This window comes from Schistocerca gregaria, chromosome 5 (assembly GCF_023897955.1).
Source record: "Schistocerca gregaria isolate iqSchGreg1 chromosome 5, iqSchGreg1.2, whole genome shotgun sequence".
Lineage (NCBI taxonomy): Eukaryota > Metazoa > Arthropoda > Insecta > Orthoptera > Acrididae > Schistocerca > Schistocerca gregaria.
In genome coordinates, this window is record NC_064924.1 from 182077806 (window position 1) to 182094664 (window position 16859).

The following is a 16859-nucleotide window of genomic DNA, read 5'->3' on the forward strand; positions in this document are numbered from 1 at the left end:
GCGGGGAGCGAGTGCACAGCGAGTGCGCGGGCTGCAGACGGTGTCGGCGCGGCGGCCGTCCCCGCCTGGCGCGGCCATCGAGCGGCTGTCGCTGCGCTACCTGTGGCGGCGGCAGGCCAGCGGCCCGCGGGCCAGAACTCGCAGCCCGGCGAGCGGCGGTGCACAGCCCCCTGCGCTTGTGTTGCAGGCGGACGAGGCGGAGCGCGAGCGGCGACTGCTGCTGCAGGGAAAGCTGGACCCCGCGGCGCTCGCGGCCAGCGACAACCCGGCGCCCGCGCTGGCGCTGCGCCTCTCGCAGCTCAGCCGCTGGCTCACCGACGACCCGGCCAGGACGCAGGTACCGGCACCGACCACGCACTCTCTGCCTGCACTCCTCTTAGGAACGCACTGTTGCTATTTCGGTCTTTAGTGACAAGTCTGGCTTCACACAGCTCTCCTCGATAATCTATCCTCTGCATTCTTCTTTCGCTACTGCCTTTATCCCACATTTTGCGCACAGTCGGCAGGGTTAAGTACGGAAGTGGCACGGTTAATTTTAAGGGGTTGCAGGATACCCTTCCTGCCGCCACCCCATACCCTCAGGGACGGAAGTAGTGTACGCCAGCTCCCTGCGTGTAGTGTAGATCGTGAAATAGCGTGAAAGTGTTTCAAATGTCTTCGAGTCGTGTAACTGGGGCGGGACGTGGAGACCAGCCCGGTATTCACCCATTAGGATCTGAAAACCACCTACAAACCACACCCAGGCTGGCCGGCACACCAGCTGCCGTCGTTAATCCGCCGGGCGGATTCGATCTGCCGCCGTCGCGCCTACCTGAGTCCAGGAAGCTGCGCGTTAGAGCTCTCGGCTACCCTCGCGGGTCCTCTGCTAACTTCCTTATGTCTGGGTTCACACAGCTTTCCTCGCTAATCTATCCTCTGCTAACTTCCTTCTTCTTTTCTTCTTTTGCTACCGCCTTTATCCCTCATTGTGCGGTCAGTCAGCAGGGCTAAGTACGGAAGTGACATGGCTAATTTTAAGGGGTGGCAGGGTACCCTTCCTGCCGCCACCCCATACCCCCTGGGACGGAAGTAGTGTACGACAGCTCTCTGTGTGAAGTGTAAATCGTGAAATAGCCTGAATGTGTTTCAAATGTCTGCGAGTCGTGTAACTAAGGTGGGACGTGGGGACCAGCCCGGTATTCACCTATAAGGAAGTGGAAAACCGCCTAAAAACCACATCCAGGCTGGCCGGCACACCGCCCTCCGTCGTTAATTCACTGGGCGGAATAGATCTGGGGCCGTCGCGCCTACCTGAGTCCAGGAAGCTGCGCGTTAAAGCTCTCGGCTACCCTGGCAGGTCTGGGTTCACACAGCTCTCCTCGATAATCTATCTTCTGCTTCCTTCTTTCGCTACCGCCTTTATCCCACATTGTGTGCAGAGTCGGCAGGGTTAAGTACAGAAGTGGCATGGTTAATTTTAAGGGGTTGCAGGATACCCTTCCTGCCGCCACCCCATACCCCAGGGACGGAAGTGGTGTACCCCAGCTGTCTGCATGTAGTGTAAATCGTGAAGTAGCATGAATGCGTTTGAAATGTCTGCGAGTCGTCTAACTGAGGCGGGACGTGGGGACCAGCCCGGTATTCACCTAATAGGATGTGGAAAACTGCCTAAAAACCACTTCCAGGCTGTCCAGCACACCGGCAGTCATCGTTAGTCCGCTGGGCGGATTCGATCCGTTGCTAGCGCGCCTACCTCAGTCCAGGAAGCAGCGCGTTTTTTTTTCTCGTTTTGTTCTCGATTGTTCGTTGCATCTGCTCGGGCCGGACGTCGTAAGACATCCGTTTAAGTACGTTGTTGATCGCTTAACTCAGTGTTTTTATTACAGAGGGCAGATAACCCTCTGACCGAACACGCTGAGCTACCGTGCCCGCTAGGGCGTTAGAGCTCTCGGCTACCCTGGCGCGTCCTCTGCTAACTTCCTTATGTCTCCATAACTATTGCAGCGTACCCTCATCTTTAACTTCTTTCTGCGCTACCACCTCTCTCCTACATTTACCTCTTCGCCACCTCAGCAGGCGTCACATCTTCCGATCGCTTATTTAGCTCAAACTATGCAATAAATTTCTTTTGTCCAAAATTCGACAGTGTATCACTTGATTACTTATCCGATGAACACATCTAACATTCAACATTCCACTGTAGCACCGCGTTTCAAATGCTTCTAGCCTATTCTTCTCTGAACTGCCTATCGTACATGATTGACTTCCACTCCACACACTCCATACAAACATAAGGTGTTCTTCCCAAAGCTCCCACATTTTAAAGGCCCAGGAAAAAACTGACGCTAGATATGGTAAAGAAATGGCACAAAAAGGTAGAGCTTCTCAAACAATTTATTTAATAATTATCAGAACCACTCTACATCTGAATCGTTTGTAGCAACATGTCCTCTGTCGGTCTTGAAATCGCATCATTGATACAACATCCTCACAGAGACATATCGTCCACTTTTGTCCCATACACGCGGTCTTTGACGAATGTCCATAAGAGGAAATCTAGCGGTGTAATGTCGGCAGAGCCTGCCGGTGTGGTCGAGCTGTTCTAGGCGCTACGATCGCAGGTTCGAATCCTGCCTCGAGCAAACTGCGAAGTCATCGGTCTCATCGGATGACGGAAAGACGGAAAAGTCGGCCGTGCCCTTTCAAAGGAACCATCCCGGCAATTGCCTGGAGCGATTTAGGGAAACCACGGAAAACATAAATCAGGATGGCGGGCCTCGGGGTTGAACCGTCGTACATGGATGTGTGTGATGTCCTTAGGTTAGTTAGGATTAAGTAGTTCTAAGTTCTAGGGGACTGATGACCTCAGATGTTAAGTCCCGTAGTCGTCAGAGCCATTTGAACCACTTGAAATGTCGGGAGAACGTGGGGCCAGTCAAAAGATCCTCTGCATCTGGCCCAGTGATTGGGAAATTTTATATCCATGAAGATGAAAACAGCCGTTGACCAATGCGCCGGAACTCTACCTCGTCGAAAGACGATATCGCCTTGCAGCTCTTGTATCTGAGGGTATACAAACTGCTCCAACATGTTCAGATACACTGACTCATCCACTATGTTTTCTGCAAACGGCCCAAAAATTCTTTCGTGCATTAGCCCAAATCAGACGTTTAGTTTACGGCTGTCACGACCATGTTCAATGATGTTGCGAGCCCAAATTCAAACATTATGCCTATTACACGTTAATAATACGAAAAGAGGTTGGATCATCTGGGAATAAACGTTTTTCAAGAAACTGTCATTCATATCAATGCGCTGCACAATATCAGCAGCAAATTGTTCGCGGCAAAGTTTGTTGTTCGGCATCATATATTGCAGAATTCACTCTTTAACCTAAGCATACGAACGCTAATTTTCTATACGATAAATGTTGCTTGAAGTACCTTAAGTTGGTTAGATGTCTGCCAAATGTACTTAAATAGGCTTGTCTGATGCCCCCCACTGTGTCTTCCGAAGGACTGCGACATGCACCGCCAGAATGTTTCAGTACACTCCCAGTTGCCAAAAAATTACCATACAAGTTCTTACTCGTTTTCACATCACGCGAATCACACCCATAGAACCTACGATTAATTCGTTGCACAATTATCGGAGATTTTGTTTGTACGAAGCACACTACTGCTTGCACGTGCTGCTGCGGAGTCGCCATTTTCATTTATGCGGCACTCTGGCGACAGTACTTGGTACGTCCGACGAGGGAATATAAATTCTTTGAGATGCTTTAGCATATAGTTCAGTTTCGTTGTGATATCTTATGTAGTTTTCTTTTTCTCGGCCTTTGAGTCGTGGAAATTTTGGAAGGGAGATCCTGTACTTTTAGAAAAGAATTCCGATCACTTAAATGTGCACTCAGAAATTCCTCATTCTCAGAAATGCTTCTCTTGATAATCTTTTTATTAAAACTGTCTTCATTGTAATATTAGAATTTTGTGCCATTGGTATGACAATGAGTATTCACTCTGAATATTCACTGTGCAACGCATTGTCCGTTGATTTGAACCTTCCAGACGGATTACCACTGTGTGCCAGACCAGGTCTCGAACCTGAGACCTTCGTCTGAGCTAGCACAGCCTTGGCCGTAAAAATACCAAGTTGCCACAATAAGCTGTCTTCCAGGGTTGTTTGTCCTGTAGACATGCAGGAGACCTCCTGTGAATTTCGAAAGATGTGGGATGAGGTACTGGTGGAATGTGAGGACTGATTGTTAGTCGTGATTGGATGACTGGTTGGAGTCCACGGAGTGAGTGCACATTACAGCCAAACTCGCAGCACCTGAAAAAGAGGGCTGGATCGGTCGTCAGAATACCGTGCATTAAATGGAAACAATAACGCGGAAGAGCACCAGGAAGCACACCATTAACAAATAACACCGGGAAAACCTAGTAACTTCTTCTCCAGACACAATCCGTTCCGTAATATCTGAGAATATCTCTCTTGGAGGAAATCAGCGGTTTGGTAAAATGCTTTAAAATGGATTGTAAACAGTCTTCACCGCATTAATATATTTATTAATAGAGGGCAACCAGTTTCGATCAGAATGTGGTCACCAACAGACCATTAATACCGTGATGGTAGGTGGTGGCGATGAACGTATCAGGTGATGTGGCTCCAGTTAGCAGTATGCAGTTGACGTTCCCGCAGCTACAACACTTGCTTCATATGCCACCAACTACTAGTCATTGTATAAATGGTCTGAAGATGGTCTCATTCTGCCCGAAACCGGTTACCATTGCAAATAAATATTTTAATGCTATTAGGACTATTTATAATCCATTTAAAACCACCCATTCTGTTGCTGTTTTAAGTCCTCTGGCGTCTCTTACAGAATTACATAGCCATCAGCAAACCTCTAAGTCTTTCTTTCTTCCCCCTGAACTACAATCTCCTTTCCAAATTTCTCATTGGTTTCCTTCACAGCTTGCTCAGTGTACACATTGAGTAATATCGGAGACAGACTACAACAGCACCTCACTCCCTTCTCAGCTACTGCTCTCCTTTCATGTCCATCGATTCTTACACCTGCAGTCTGATAAGCCCATAAACTCCAGAACTAGATTTTCATTCTACAGCGGAGTGTGCGCTGATATGAAACTTCCAGGCAGATTAAAACTGTGTGCCCGACCGGGACTCGAACTCGGGACCTTTGCCTTTCGCGGGCAAGTGCTCTACCTTGGAAGGTAGGAGACGGATTCTGGCAGAAGTAAAGCTGTGAGTACGGGACGTGAGTCGTGCTTCGGTAGCTCAGTTGGTAGAGCACTTGCCCGTGAAAGGCAAAGGTCCCGAGTTCGAGTCTCGGTCGGGCACACAGTTTTAATCTGCCAGGGAGTGTCAGCCCATAAACTGTATATGTCCTTTCGCCGTCTACATTTTATCGTTGCTAATGTCGTGTGCATCGTCTACGCTTCTGAAGCTCTTTCTGTCAATTGCTACCATAAAATAATTGTTGAACTCTCACCTTCATTAATCCGGAATTACTGTACACTGTCGTGAATTCTCTGACGTTCTGCAAATTTTATTACTGTATTGAAAATTTGTAGCATGAGGCTGCCGCTGTGTAATACTACAGGGTAATTCTTGAAAAAGAGGTGAAGTAACAACCAACCACTGCCAGAAGTGCAGTTCTACTAACAACAGATCTGTTTCCCGAGGGTAGTTTGAAGTTAGTCAGTGATGTGAGATTTCTCTGTCTGAGCTACAGGCATTGCGGAACTGAGTTTCACGGCAGAGCTTCCAAATCAGCAGACTTTTCGTTCAGGTTTTGCTCCTCTTTGCTCCTCCGCTCTCTAATGACATTCAACATTTATAGGTTAAAAAGACAGAATCTAATAATATCGTAAAGATTAGAAATATCATGTAGACCGGATTAGGAATAAACCTTTGTCAAAATACTCGTAGGTGTACTGGCATTAGTCTAGAGAGTCACGCAGGCTGGATAGAACAATGTGTAGAAGAAAGACGAAATTCGTAACAGATAGACGACCCTAAAGCAAGAAGGAGAAAAAGGTGTTGATTAAGACCAAGTATCACCGTTATCGCTTTAAATCAGAACGAATGTTCACGTTTAAAATTACCTTTTGTTTATGCTACTCAATAGAGTCTAATCTAGGACGGGGTGGGGGGCGGGCGACCTCATAGAAATCTTGTGTCAACGAGCCAATTCTGTGGAGTAAACGTAGGTGTCTTTCTAATGTTTTACACAAACACACACAAACACACACAAAAACACACAAAAACACACAAAAACACAAACAAACACACAAAAACACACACAAACACACACAAAAACACACAAACACACACACAAACACACAAACACACACACAAACACACAAACACACACAAACACACAAACACACATAAACACACACAAACACACACAAACACACAAACACACACAAACACACACAAACACACAAACACAAAAAAAAACACAAACACACAAACACAAAAAAAACACAAACACACAAACACACAAACACACAAACACAAAAAAAAACACAAACACACAAACACAAAAAAAACACAAACACACAAACACAAAAAAACACAAACACAAAAAAACACCCAAAAAAACACACAAAAAACACACACAAAAAAAAAACACACACTAGACTCACCTCTGCTGCATATGCTATGTTCACTATCTTTCGTTGTAGCGAAACTTGCTTGGGATGGTGGAGCCCTAGATCAAAACTAACGTAAGACGACGGATTAATTTACTGCAACTACATCTAATACTCAGCTAAAAGAAAATAAACAACTTTCTAAGATAAGATATGAGTTGATTTCCCCTCACGCCATCGAAAATCTTCGCTTCACAGGTGATTGAAATTTCGCGGAGTAGTAAGCAAGATTGTGGTCTACACTTTCTGTACTTTCTAAGGTCAGCAATACGTTGACCCTTTCGTACGAGTCTGTGAAATATGAAACAAAACATTGAGATAAACTACAAAATTAGCTCAGTTCTTATCTCCGAAAGTTGTTTTCTTTCATTTAGTTGATTGTTATTTATTTTAGTTACACTTTTTTTCTGTAGGGCACCACCACCACAGTGATTTACGCCACGTAAAGCAGTCAACATCGCATGCAAAGCGAAAGTAAAATGTAATTTTTATCGTGAACAGCCGTCTGACGATTGACCTGTCGCTTCGAAATCAATAGCGCCGCTATTTGCACTTCAAGTAAGAAATCGCAAGCAAAAGGCAAGGGTTACCTTACAAGGCTGGCAAACAATTTCAGTCTGTCACGAAGATCCACTCACTCCACTTTGTTTCGTACTATTTCGATCATTTCCTGCAAAAATAAATATTTTAACTGTTTTCAAACAGCGTTATCGACGACGCATGATCGGTGAAGCTGATTTATCTTCTCTTACACGAAACACATAACTTCTATTACATCCGAAGGCCCGGTGTAAGCAGGTGGACTGCATGAAAAACGTCAAATGTCCCTTTTCTCTTGTTGTGAACACTACACGAATGATACGCAGTTCGCTCCTTTCAATCTGTGTAATTCGAATTTCTGCACTGCAAGCTTATTACTCCTATTGCTATCTCATCCGAGTGTAAGCTGGAAGGGAAAATGATATGCGTAATATATGATGGTTCCGTACTATGAGCCGTAACTTACAGGCGTTCATCAGAAATACCTGATGAGTGCATTGATACTTGTTCGGATAAGTGACACAAGCTTCTACCAGCAACCAAACCTGCAAACAGCCGCGTTGTTAAACGTAGAAAGCCTTCAGAGCTAGCTCGTATTAAATAGTTAGGTGCAGTTGGGTAGGATGTATGAAACTGTATATTTACAATTAGCGAGGAAGACAGTTTATTGAGGATTGTAAAGCATATTTTCAAAAATATGCACAGCTTATAAAATAATGCCTGTGACTCAGATACGTCTACATTCCCTCACCCCAGGTAGTGCAAGAACCAGGTTCGTTGGCTCGTCGGTTGTTCCGGGGGAGGGGACCAAACGGCAAGGTCATTGATCCTAAGAACCAGGAAATCTGCTTCCAGACGAAAAGCATTCCTTATACATAAGAAAACAAATGTAGTCTGATACAATTTTCGTCTCTTGTTTCAAGAAACTCAGTGTAGACCGCATAATAGTCATTTATGATAACCCTTTCTGTGTATGATAAATTACAAAATTGTCAAGACGTAACTAGAGTAGTACTAAGCGAGTAAGATTTCGAGCATTTATATTTTGGTATATATCAAGGGAGCCAAATGAAGTCCTTCTACAGCTCACGGATATGTGATGATTATAACGAAAACTCCGTCCATAGGCCGTGGTATTACCATCGGTACCGACCGATCGCCGTGTCATCCTCCCCCACTGGCGTCATTTCATGCGTTATAGAGGGACTTGTGTTCAGTACACTGCTTTTCTGGCCGTTGTCAGTTTTTTCATCTGAAGAGTTTACTTCTCCCCCAAAGAGCTCCTCAGTTAGCGTCACGCTGCTGAATGTACCCCGCTCGCGTCCTACCACCAAGGAAAAATCCCTGGCAGCACCGGGAATCGCACCCAGTTCTTTCGCATGGCAGTCAGATCTGATGACTTTCGAATATTGTTAACCCTGAATCACTAAAAGGAGGAGAATGTTACACTGTCCCTAAGCCATTGCAAAGTTTACTACTCCACATTTGGTTCAAAGGAAGAAAGTTTATGGGTTATGTATTAGTTAACTACCATTATTACAGCTCCAATGGTACGTTACATACCAAATTAAGTACGAAATATCATGTCTGATAACATACTGCAATCGTAAATTTTACGAGGGTTTGGTAATCTGAAGTTAAGTTCGGTAACTTTTACAGTGATTTTCTCAGCGTGTTTCTTTGCATGGAAGTTCGATAAAAATATTTAAACAGTTGCTGTAGACCGCATTTAAAAACTGAAAAGTAATTTACCGAGCAGGCCAAGACTAAGAAAATTATTCCACTAATTATTCGTTAGTAGTTATAATCTCTGCCAATTAATCTTCCGTCAAAAATCGAGGCTACCCCTAGAAGAACTAGAATATTAAAGACTAGGCACAGCATTAATTCATGAGGTACACGTAAATGGAAAAAAGTGAAATCCTTGATTCTTTATCTTAATCTGTTTATTTACTGAAATATATCACCTTAATGCGTACAATAGCTGCCGGATAGAAAGGAACAGTCGAAATGGACGAGCATGGTGGTAGGAAGCGCATAGGTGACGCAGAAGTCATGGAACTTGACTCCTGGAAGAGAGAAACAATGCTTAAATACTCATCTTTGCTAAATTTTTATTGTAGCTCTCATTTCGACGATGACGATATTTCGTTAATTGTTGTTGTTGTCTTCAGTCCTGAGACTGGTTTGATGCAGCTCTCCATGCTACTCTATCCTGTGCAAGCTGCTTCATCTCCCAGTACCTACTGCAACCTACATCCTTCTGAATCTGCTTAGTGTACTCATCTCTCGGTCTCCCTCTACGATTTTTACCCTCCACGCTGCCCTCCAATGCTAAATTTGTGATCCCTTGATGCCTCAAAACATGTCCTACCAACCGATCCCTTCTTCTAGTCAAGTTGTGCCACAAACTTCTCTTCTCCCCAATCCTATTCAATACCTCCTCATTAGTTACGTGATCTATCCACCTTATATTCAGTATTCTTCTGAAGCACCACATTTCGAAAGCTTCTATTCTCTTCTTGTCCAAACTAGTAATCGTCCATGTTTCACTTCCATACATGGCTACACTCCAAACAAATACTTTCAGAAACGACTTCCTGATACATAAATCTATATTCGATGTTAACAAATTTCTCTTCTTCAGAAACGCTTTCCTTGCCATTGCCAGTCTACATTTTATATCCTCTCTACTTCGACCATCATCAGTTATTTTACTTCCTAAATAGCAAAACTCCTTTACTACCTGAAGTGTCTCATTTCCTAATCTAATTCCCTCAGCATCACCCGATTTAATTTGACTACATTCCATTATCCTCGTTTTGCTTTTGTTAATGTTCATCTTATATCCTCCTTTCAAGACACTGTCCATTCCGTTCAACTGCTCTTCCAAGCCCTTTGCCGTCTCTGACAGAATTACAATGTCATCGGCGAACCTCAAAGTTTTTACTTCGTCTCCATGAATTTTAATACCTACTCCAAATTTTTCTTTTGTTTCCTTTACTGCTTGCTCAATATACAGATTGAATAACATCGGGGAGAGGCTACAACCCTGTCTCACTCCTTTCCCAACCACTGCTTACCTTTCATGCCCCTCGACTCTTATTACTGCCATCTGGTTTCTGTACAAATTATAAATAGCCTTTCGCTCCCTGTATTTTACCCCTGCCACCTTTAGAATTTGAAAAAGAGTATTCCAGTCAACATTGTCAAAAGCTTTCTCTAAGTCTACAAATGCTAGAAACGTAGGTTTGCCTTTTCTTAATCTTTCTTCTAAGATAAGTCGTAAGGTCAGTATTGCCTCACGTGTTCCAACATTTCGACGGAATCCAAACTGATCCTCCCCGAGGTCTGCATCTATCAGTTTTTCCATTCGTCTGTAAAGAATTCGCGTTAGTATTTTGCAGCCGTGGCTTATTAAACTGATAGTTCGGTAATTTTCACATCTGTCAGCACCTGCTTTCTTTGGGATTGGAATTATTATATTCTTCTTGAAGTCTGAGGGTATTTCGTCTGTCTCATACATCTTGCTCACCAGCTGGTAGAGTTTTGTCATGACTGGCTCTCCCAAGGCCGTCAGTAGTTCTAATGGAATGTTGTCTACTCCGGGGGCCTTGTTTCGACTCAGGTCTTTCAGTGCTCTGTCAAACTCTTCACGCAGTATCGTATCTCCCATTTCGTCTTCATCTACATCCTCTTCTATTCCCATAATATTGTCCTCAAGTACATCGCCCTTGTATAAACCTTCTATATACTCCTTCCACCTTTCTGCCTTCCCTTCTTTGCTTAGAACTGGGCTGCCATCTGAGCTCTTGATATTCATACACGTGGTTCTCTTCTCTCCAAAGGTCTCTTTAATTTTCCTGTAGGCAGTATCTTACCCCTAGTGAGATAAGCTTCTACATCCTTACATTTGTCCTCTAGCCATCCCTGTTTAGCCATTTTGCACTTCCTGTCGATCTCATTTTTGAGACGTTTGTATTCCTTTTTGCCTGCTTCATTTACTGCATTTTTATATTTTCTCCTTTCATCAATTAAATTCAATATTTCTTCTGTTACCCAAGGATTTCTAGCAGCCCTCGTCTTTGTACCTACTTTATCCTCTGCTGCCTTCACTACCACATCCCTCAGAGCTACCCATTCTTCTTCTACTGTATTTCTTTCCCCTATTCCTGTCAATTGTTCCCTTATGCTCTCTCTGTAACTCTGTACAACCTCTGGTTCTTTCAGTTTATCCAGGTCCCATCTCCTTAATTTCTCACATTTTTGCAGTTTCTTCAGTTTTAATCTACAGGTCATAACCAATAGATTGTGGTCAGAGTCCACATCTGCCCCTGGAAATGTCTTACAACTTAAAACCTGGTTCCTAAATCTCTGTCTTACCATTATATAATCTATCTGATACCTTTTAGTATCTCCAGGGTTCTTCCACGTATACAACCTTCTTTCATGATTCTTAAACCAAGTGTTAGCTATGATTAAGTTGTGCTCTGTGCAAAATTCTACTAGGCAGCTTCCTCTTTCATTTCGTAGCCCCAATCCATATTCACCTACTATGTTTCCTTCTCTCCCTTTTCCTACACTCGAATTCCAGTCACCCATTACTATTAAATTTTCGTCTCCCTTCACTATCTGAATAATTTCTTTTATTTCATCGTACATTTCTTCAATTTCTTCATCATCTGCAGAGCTAGTTGGCATATAAACTTGTACTACTGTAGTAGGTGTGGGCTTCGTATCTATCTTGGCCACAATAATGCGTTCACTATGCTGTTTGTAGTAGCTTACCCGCATTTCTATTTTCCTATTCATTATTAAACCTACTCCTGCATTACCCCTATTTGATTTTGTGTTTATAACCCTGTAGTCACCTGACCAGAAGTCTTGTTCCTCCTGCCACCGAACTTCACTAATTCCCACTATATCTAACTTTAACCTATCCATTTCTCTTTTTAAATTTTCTAACCTACCTGCCCGATTAAGGGATCTGACATTCCACGCTCCGATCCGTAGAACGCCAGTTTTCTTTCTCCTGATAACGACATCCTCCTGAGTAGTCCCCGCCCGGAGATCCGAATGGGGGACTATTTTACCTCCGGAATATTTTACCCAAGAGGATGCCATCATCATTTAATCATACAGTAAAGCTGCATGTCCTCGGGAAAAATTACGGCTGTAGTTTCCCCTTGCTTTCAGCCGTTCGCAGTACCAGCACAGCAAGGCCGTTTTGGTTAATGTTGCAAGGCCAGATCAGTCAATCATCCAGACTGTTGCCCCTGCAACTACTGAAAAGGCTGCTGCCCCTCTTCAGGAACCACACGTTTGTCTGGCCTCTCAACAGATACCCCTCCGTTGTGGTTGCACCTACGGTACGGCCATCTGTATCGCTGAGGCACGCAAGCCTCCCCACCAACGGCAAGGTCCATGGTTCATAGGGGGAGGTTTCGTTAATTAATGGTTATAAAAGTTGCAGACAGTACTAAAGCTGCACATGAAATCGTTTTGGGTTTAATTGTTTTGTGAAAACATAATCGCAACGCATCAATTCGGGCAAAAATATCCACTAAAATCCCGTTAGCAAGAATCAGGCCATTTCTTCGGCCACTAAACCAGGAAAAGTGGCAATCTAGCACAGAGTTTCTTTAATTAAACCGTATAATGGACCGATACTGACTACTATGATGCTGGCAGAGAAATAAGAAGAACTTCTCTGTTTCCATACCGTCGAGGTATCTCTTTCTTCAAGCAAAAATTCTCATAAGACTTCTTAAATTTTGGTTTCAACTCATAATCATTTTGTAACTCCATTACCTCTTCATCTAAAACTCCCACTTTCGCAGTATCTGTCATATATTAAGTCAACATACCCCAATGATCACAGTGAACTTGCAGATGATCTAGCCCTGGAAATAGGTATAACTCTCGACTACCTACGATTCTCTTGAACAAAACCAACTTCGAAACAAATCTTGAGATCATAGATTTGGTCTTGATAAGATTGATTTCTTTACCTTGAAACTTTCTTTGATGAAGTGAAAAGGCAAACGACTAATCGACGGCATTTGTAACCTACTGGAAGCAGTGAACATGGCAAATAAAAGAAGCAATTTGCGTTACGAATGGTGTTAGGTAGAATTGTAATACCATCAACAGTATATTTGAAAAAGTATAGAGGAAAACGATGGGTAGAACACGTAAAAGACGAAATACTGAACATATATAGTGAAGCAGGTGAAACAGAGAGGAATGTAGGGAAAAAGTGGTTATTTAATTTCCATTTCATGACTGCAGCTACCTATAGTTTCCATTAACTCTACAAATACATCACTACGTAAAGACCTCACAGTAAAAATAACGTATCCTCCAGCCATAACACATCAATCGTGCGTCACTGACCATTCATGTCACCAATATACTTGAAAAAGCCATTGTGAAACGTATTACTCGCAGTAAAATCAGGTGAACCAAAGCTTTCCTAATTCCCTTGCTTATGTCTTTATTCATTACTTTCCACTTTCAAAAATTTTTGTTAGATTTTCATTATAGAGATTCTTGGTAGTCATGGGTTTTAAGCTTCATATTAACATCGCAAAATCTCCTGAATACTGCAATAGAGTGGTACGTAGCAACTGTGACGTCACAGTGAAAGACATATGATGATGAAGCCTTGAAAAGTTCACACTGATAGCACTTATCTAAGATCCATCACATATAACTGAATCGCTTCTTATCGAAAGGGGATAATTCCTTAAAAAAATTGAAAATGCAAATCTTGTTGTTTACGGTTTATTAAGACGTAGACTGGAATAAAAATGGGACGCCATCATTGTCTTGTTGCTTGTAGACATCGGATTGAAAACTACATTAGTTTCTTATAGGGGACAATTCAAGGAGTTGTCAGGTTTCAGAAATAAACGTGTGGTACGTCTGGAATCGTTCTGAACAAGTTGGTGAATTTTGTTGTCAACGTTGATTAATTATTCCACAGTAATGTTAAATGACCAGTTCTGAGTCTGATGTTTAAGATAATGATGAATAGACAATACAGCCCAAGAAGGATAAGCTTGGTTACTTTTTAGTGTACGACGCTGTTATATTTTGTGTATCGCAAACGCTTTCGTCGAGAGTTTGTAATTTTTCCGTTGCAATGAAAAAAGTAGCCAAAATTTGTGTAATTTTATTACGTGCTGAGCCTCACACGTCGATGTTTCCCAGTGTAGTTTTTTATCTCAGGCAGTTGTGGGCTTTTTATTTTGAGATACACAAATAAAACAGATGAACATATGTTTTTTTTTTTGCTATCATGGGAGCAAAGGTGAGAAAGGTCCTACCAATAGCATTATATTCAGAACTTTGTCACAAAAACATAAGAGAACTCTACTTGTTCGGCCATTCATGGGCGAAGGCCAAAACTGCAGTCATAGGGTTATAAGAATGTTATTGATGTGATAAAATCTACCACTGATTTCCTAGTAGAGGGCTCTTTTATCTACCATCTGGGTGTTAGGTTAGTGTCGTGAAAAGAAATTCGCGAATGTGCGACCGAGTGCTTAAGGCAGATCAGTATATGTCATTTACCACCGCATCAAGTTGGCTTGGTCTACATCTACATCCATACTCCGCAAGCCACCTGACGGTGTGTGGCAGAGGGTACCCTGAGTACCTCTATCGGTTCTCCCTTCTATTCCAGTCTCGTATTGTTCGTGGAAAGAAGGATTGTCGGTATGCTTCTGTGTGGGCTCTAATCTCTCCGATTTTATCCTCATTGTCTCTTCGCGAGATATACGTAGGAAGGAGCAATATACTGCTTGACTCTTCGGTGAAGGTATGTTCTCGAAACTTCAACAAAAGCCCGTACCGAGCTACTGAGCGTCTCTCCTGCAGAGTCTTCCACTGGAGTTTATCTATCATCTCCGTAACGCTTTCGCGATTACTAAATGATCCTGTAACGAAGCGCGCTGCTCTCCGTTGGATCTTCTCTATCTCTTCTATCAACCCTAACTGGTACGGATCCCACATTGTTGAGCAGTATTCAAGCAGTGGGCGAACAAGCGTACTGTAACCTACTTTCGCTTTAAAGTGCAGCAGAAACAAATGGAACAGGGGATTTCAAGTCAAACTGAATCCATTTATGCAAAAGGGTAGTCATACCAGATGAAATAATGGAAAAAGGCACGTCGAAAGGACGAAGGAATTTTTGCTCCCTAGCAGTATCTGTACTGAGAGTATAGAGGCAACGAATTCCTGAGCCCTATATCGAAGTCTGCATCTTTCAATTAGTGAAAGCTAGGACTTACTTTACCAACAACAACACTGGCCAGCCTCAAACGAGAAGAAACAAGATCTAACTGGGAAATTACTGTAGTATATTGTAGATCCACCCTATCATTTATAATTGGCTGAAGTGGCCTGCCACAGGAGCAACTAAAGTTGACTAAAACGTGACTAGAACAAATCACCTTTTTAGCATGTTTTGTATTCACTCTTGTGTACTTTTAAGACACTTTTGTGGAAAAGTTGCCCGACATCTTTTATAATATGTAGTTTGCTCATTTGTGTACTAACTTAACTAAGTTTTCTGAGCACTTAAGAGACATTAAGTTAATAGTAAACGTATGCGGTGGTTTAGGTTCAAAAGCATTGAGAAACAGTAAGTTATTTGGTTAGCATTTAAATATTATTGATAACGTGATTACATACGGTAATAGTGCATTTTTCTGTGTAACATTACGCTCTGGACAGAGCTACTTTCTTTATATCACATTTATTGCACACGTAATACTATCATTAATTACTTATAAGTTCTTACTTCAAAAAATGGCTCTGAGCACTATAGGACGTAACATCTGAGGTCATCAGTCCCCTACAACTTAGAACTACTTAAACCTAACTAACCTAAGGACACCACACACATCCATGCCCGAGGCAGGATTCGAACCTGCGACCGTAGCTGTCGCGCGGTTCCAGACTGAAGCGCCTAGAACCGCTCGGCCACAAAGGTCGGCTTAAGTTCTTACTCTTATGTAATTTTAAAAAAGTGCCTTCAAATATATCTGCCTCCTCATGCACTTCAAGTGATAAGTATCACCCTAGCGGCCACAATATTCTTCAAACAAAGTTTACAAGCTTTACACATCCAGAAAGTGAGTTCATTCACACACACACACACACACACACACACATATATATATATATATATATATATATATATATATATATATATATATATATACTCCTGGAAAAGGAAAAAAGAACACATTGACACCGGTATGTCAGACCCACCATACCTGCTCCGGACACTGTGAGACGGCTGTACAAGCAATGATCACACGCACGGCACAGCGGCCACACCAGTAACCGCGGTGTTGGCCGTCGAATGGCGCTAGCTGCCTAGCATTTGCGCACCGCCGCCGTCAGTGTCAGCCAGTTTGCCGGGTGGACGTACCGCCGAATTGCTCAACACGTGGGGCGTGAGGTCTCCACAGTACATCGATATTGTCGCCAGTGGTCGGCGGAAGGTGCACGTGCCTGTCGACCTGGGACCGGGCGGCAGCGACGCACAGATGCACGCCAAGACCGTAGGATCCTACGCAGTACCGTAGGGGACCGCACCGCCACTTCCCAGCAAATTAGGGACACTGTTGCTCCTGGGGTATC

General features: G+C 43.1%; 1 protein-coding gene and 1 non-coding gene across 2 annotated transcripts in view; both read left to right on the forward strand.

Annotated features, from left to right (window-relative positions):
* The window catches only part of LOC126273278 (uncharacterized), a 275039-nt gene that overhangs the window by 127340 nt on the left and 130840 nt on the right, over window positions 1-16859 (forward strand). Inside the window, exon 4 of the mRNA XM_049976822.1 lies at window positions 38-337. Within this exon, the coding sequence (XP_049832779.1) occupies window positions 38-337 (300 nt within the window). The remainder of the gene's footprint in view (window positions 1-37; window positions 338-16859) is intronic.
* Window positions 5269-5343, forward strand: Trnas-uga (transfer RNA serine (anticodon UGA)). Its single transcript has one exon. It is a non-coding gene; the product is annotated as a tRNA-Ser (tRNA).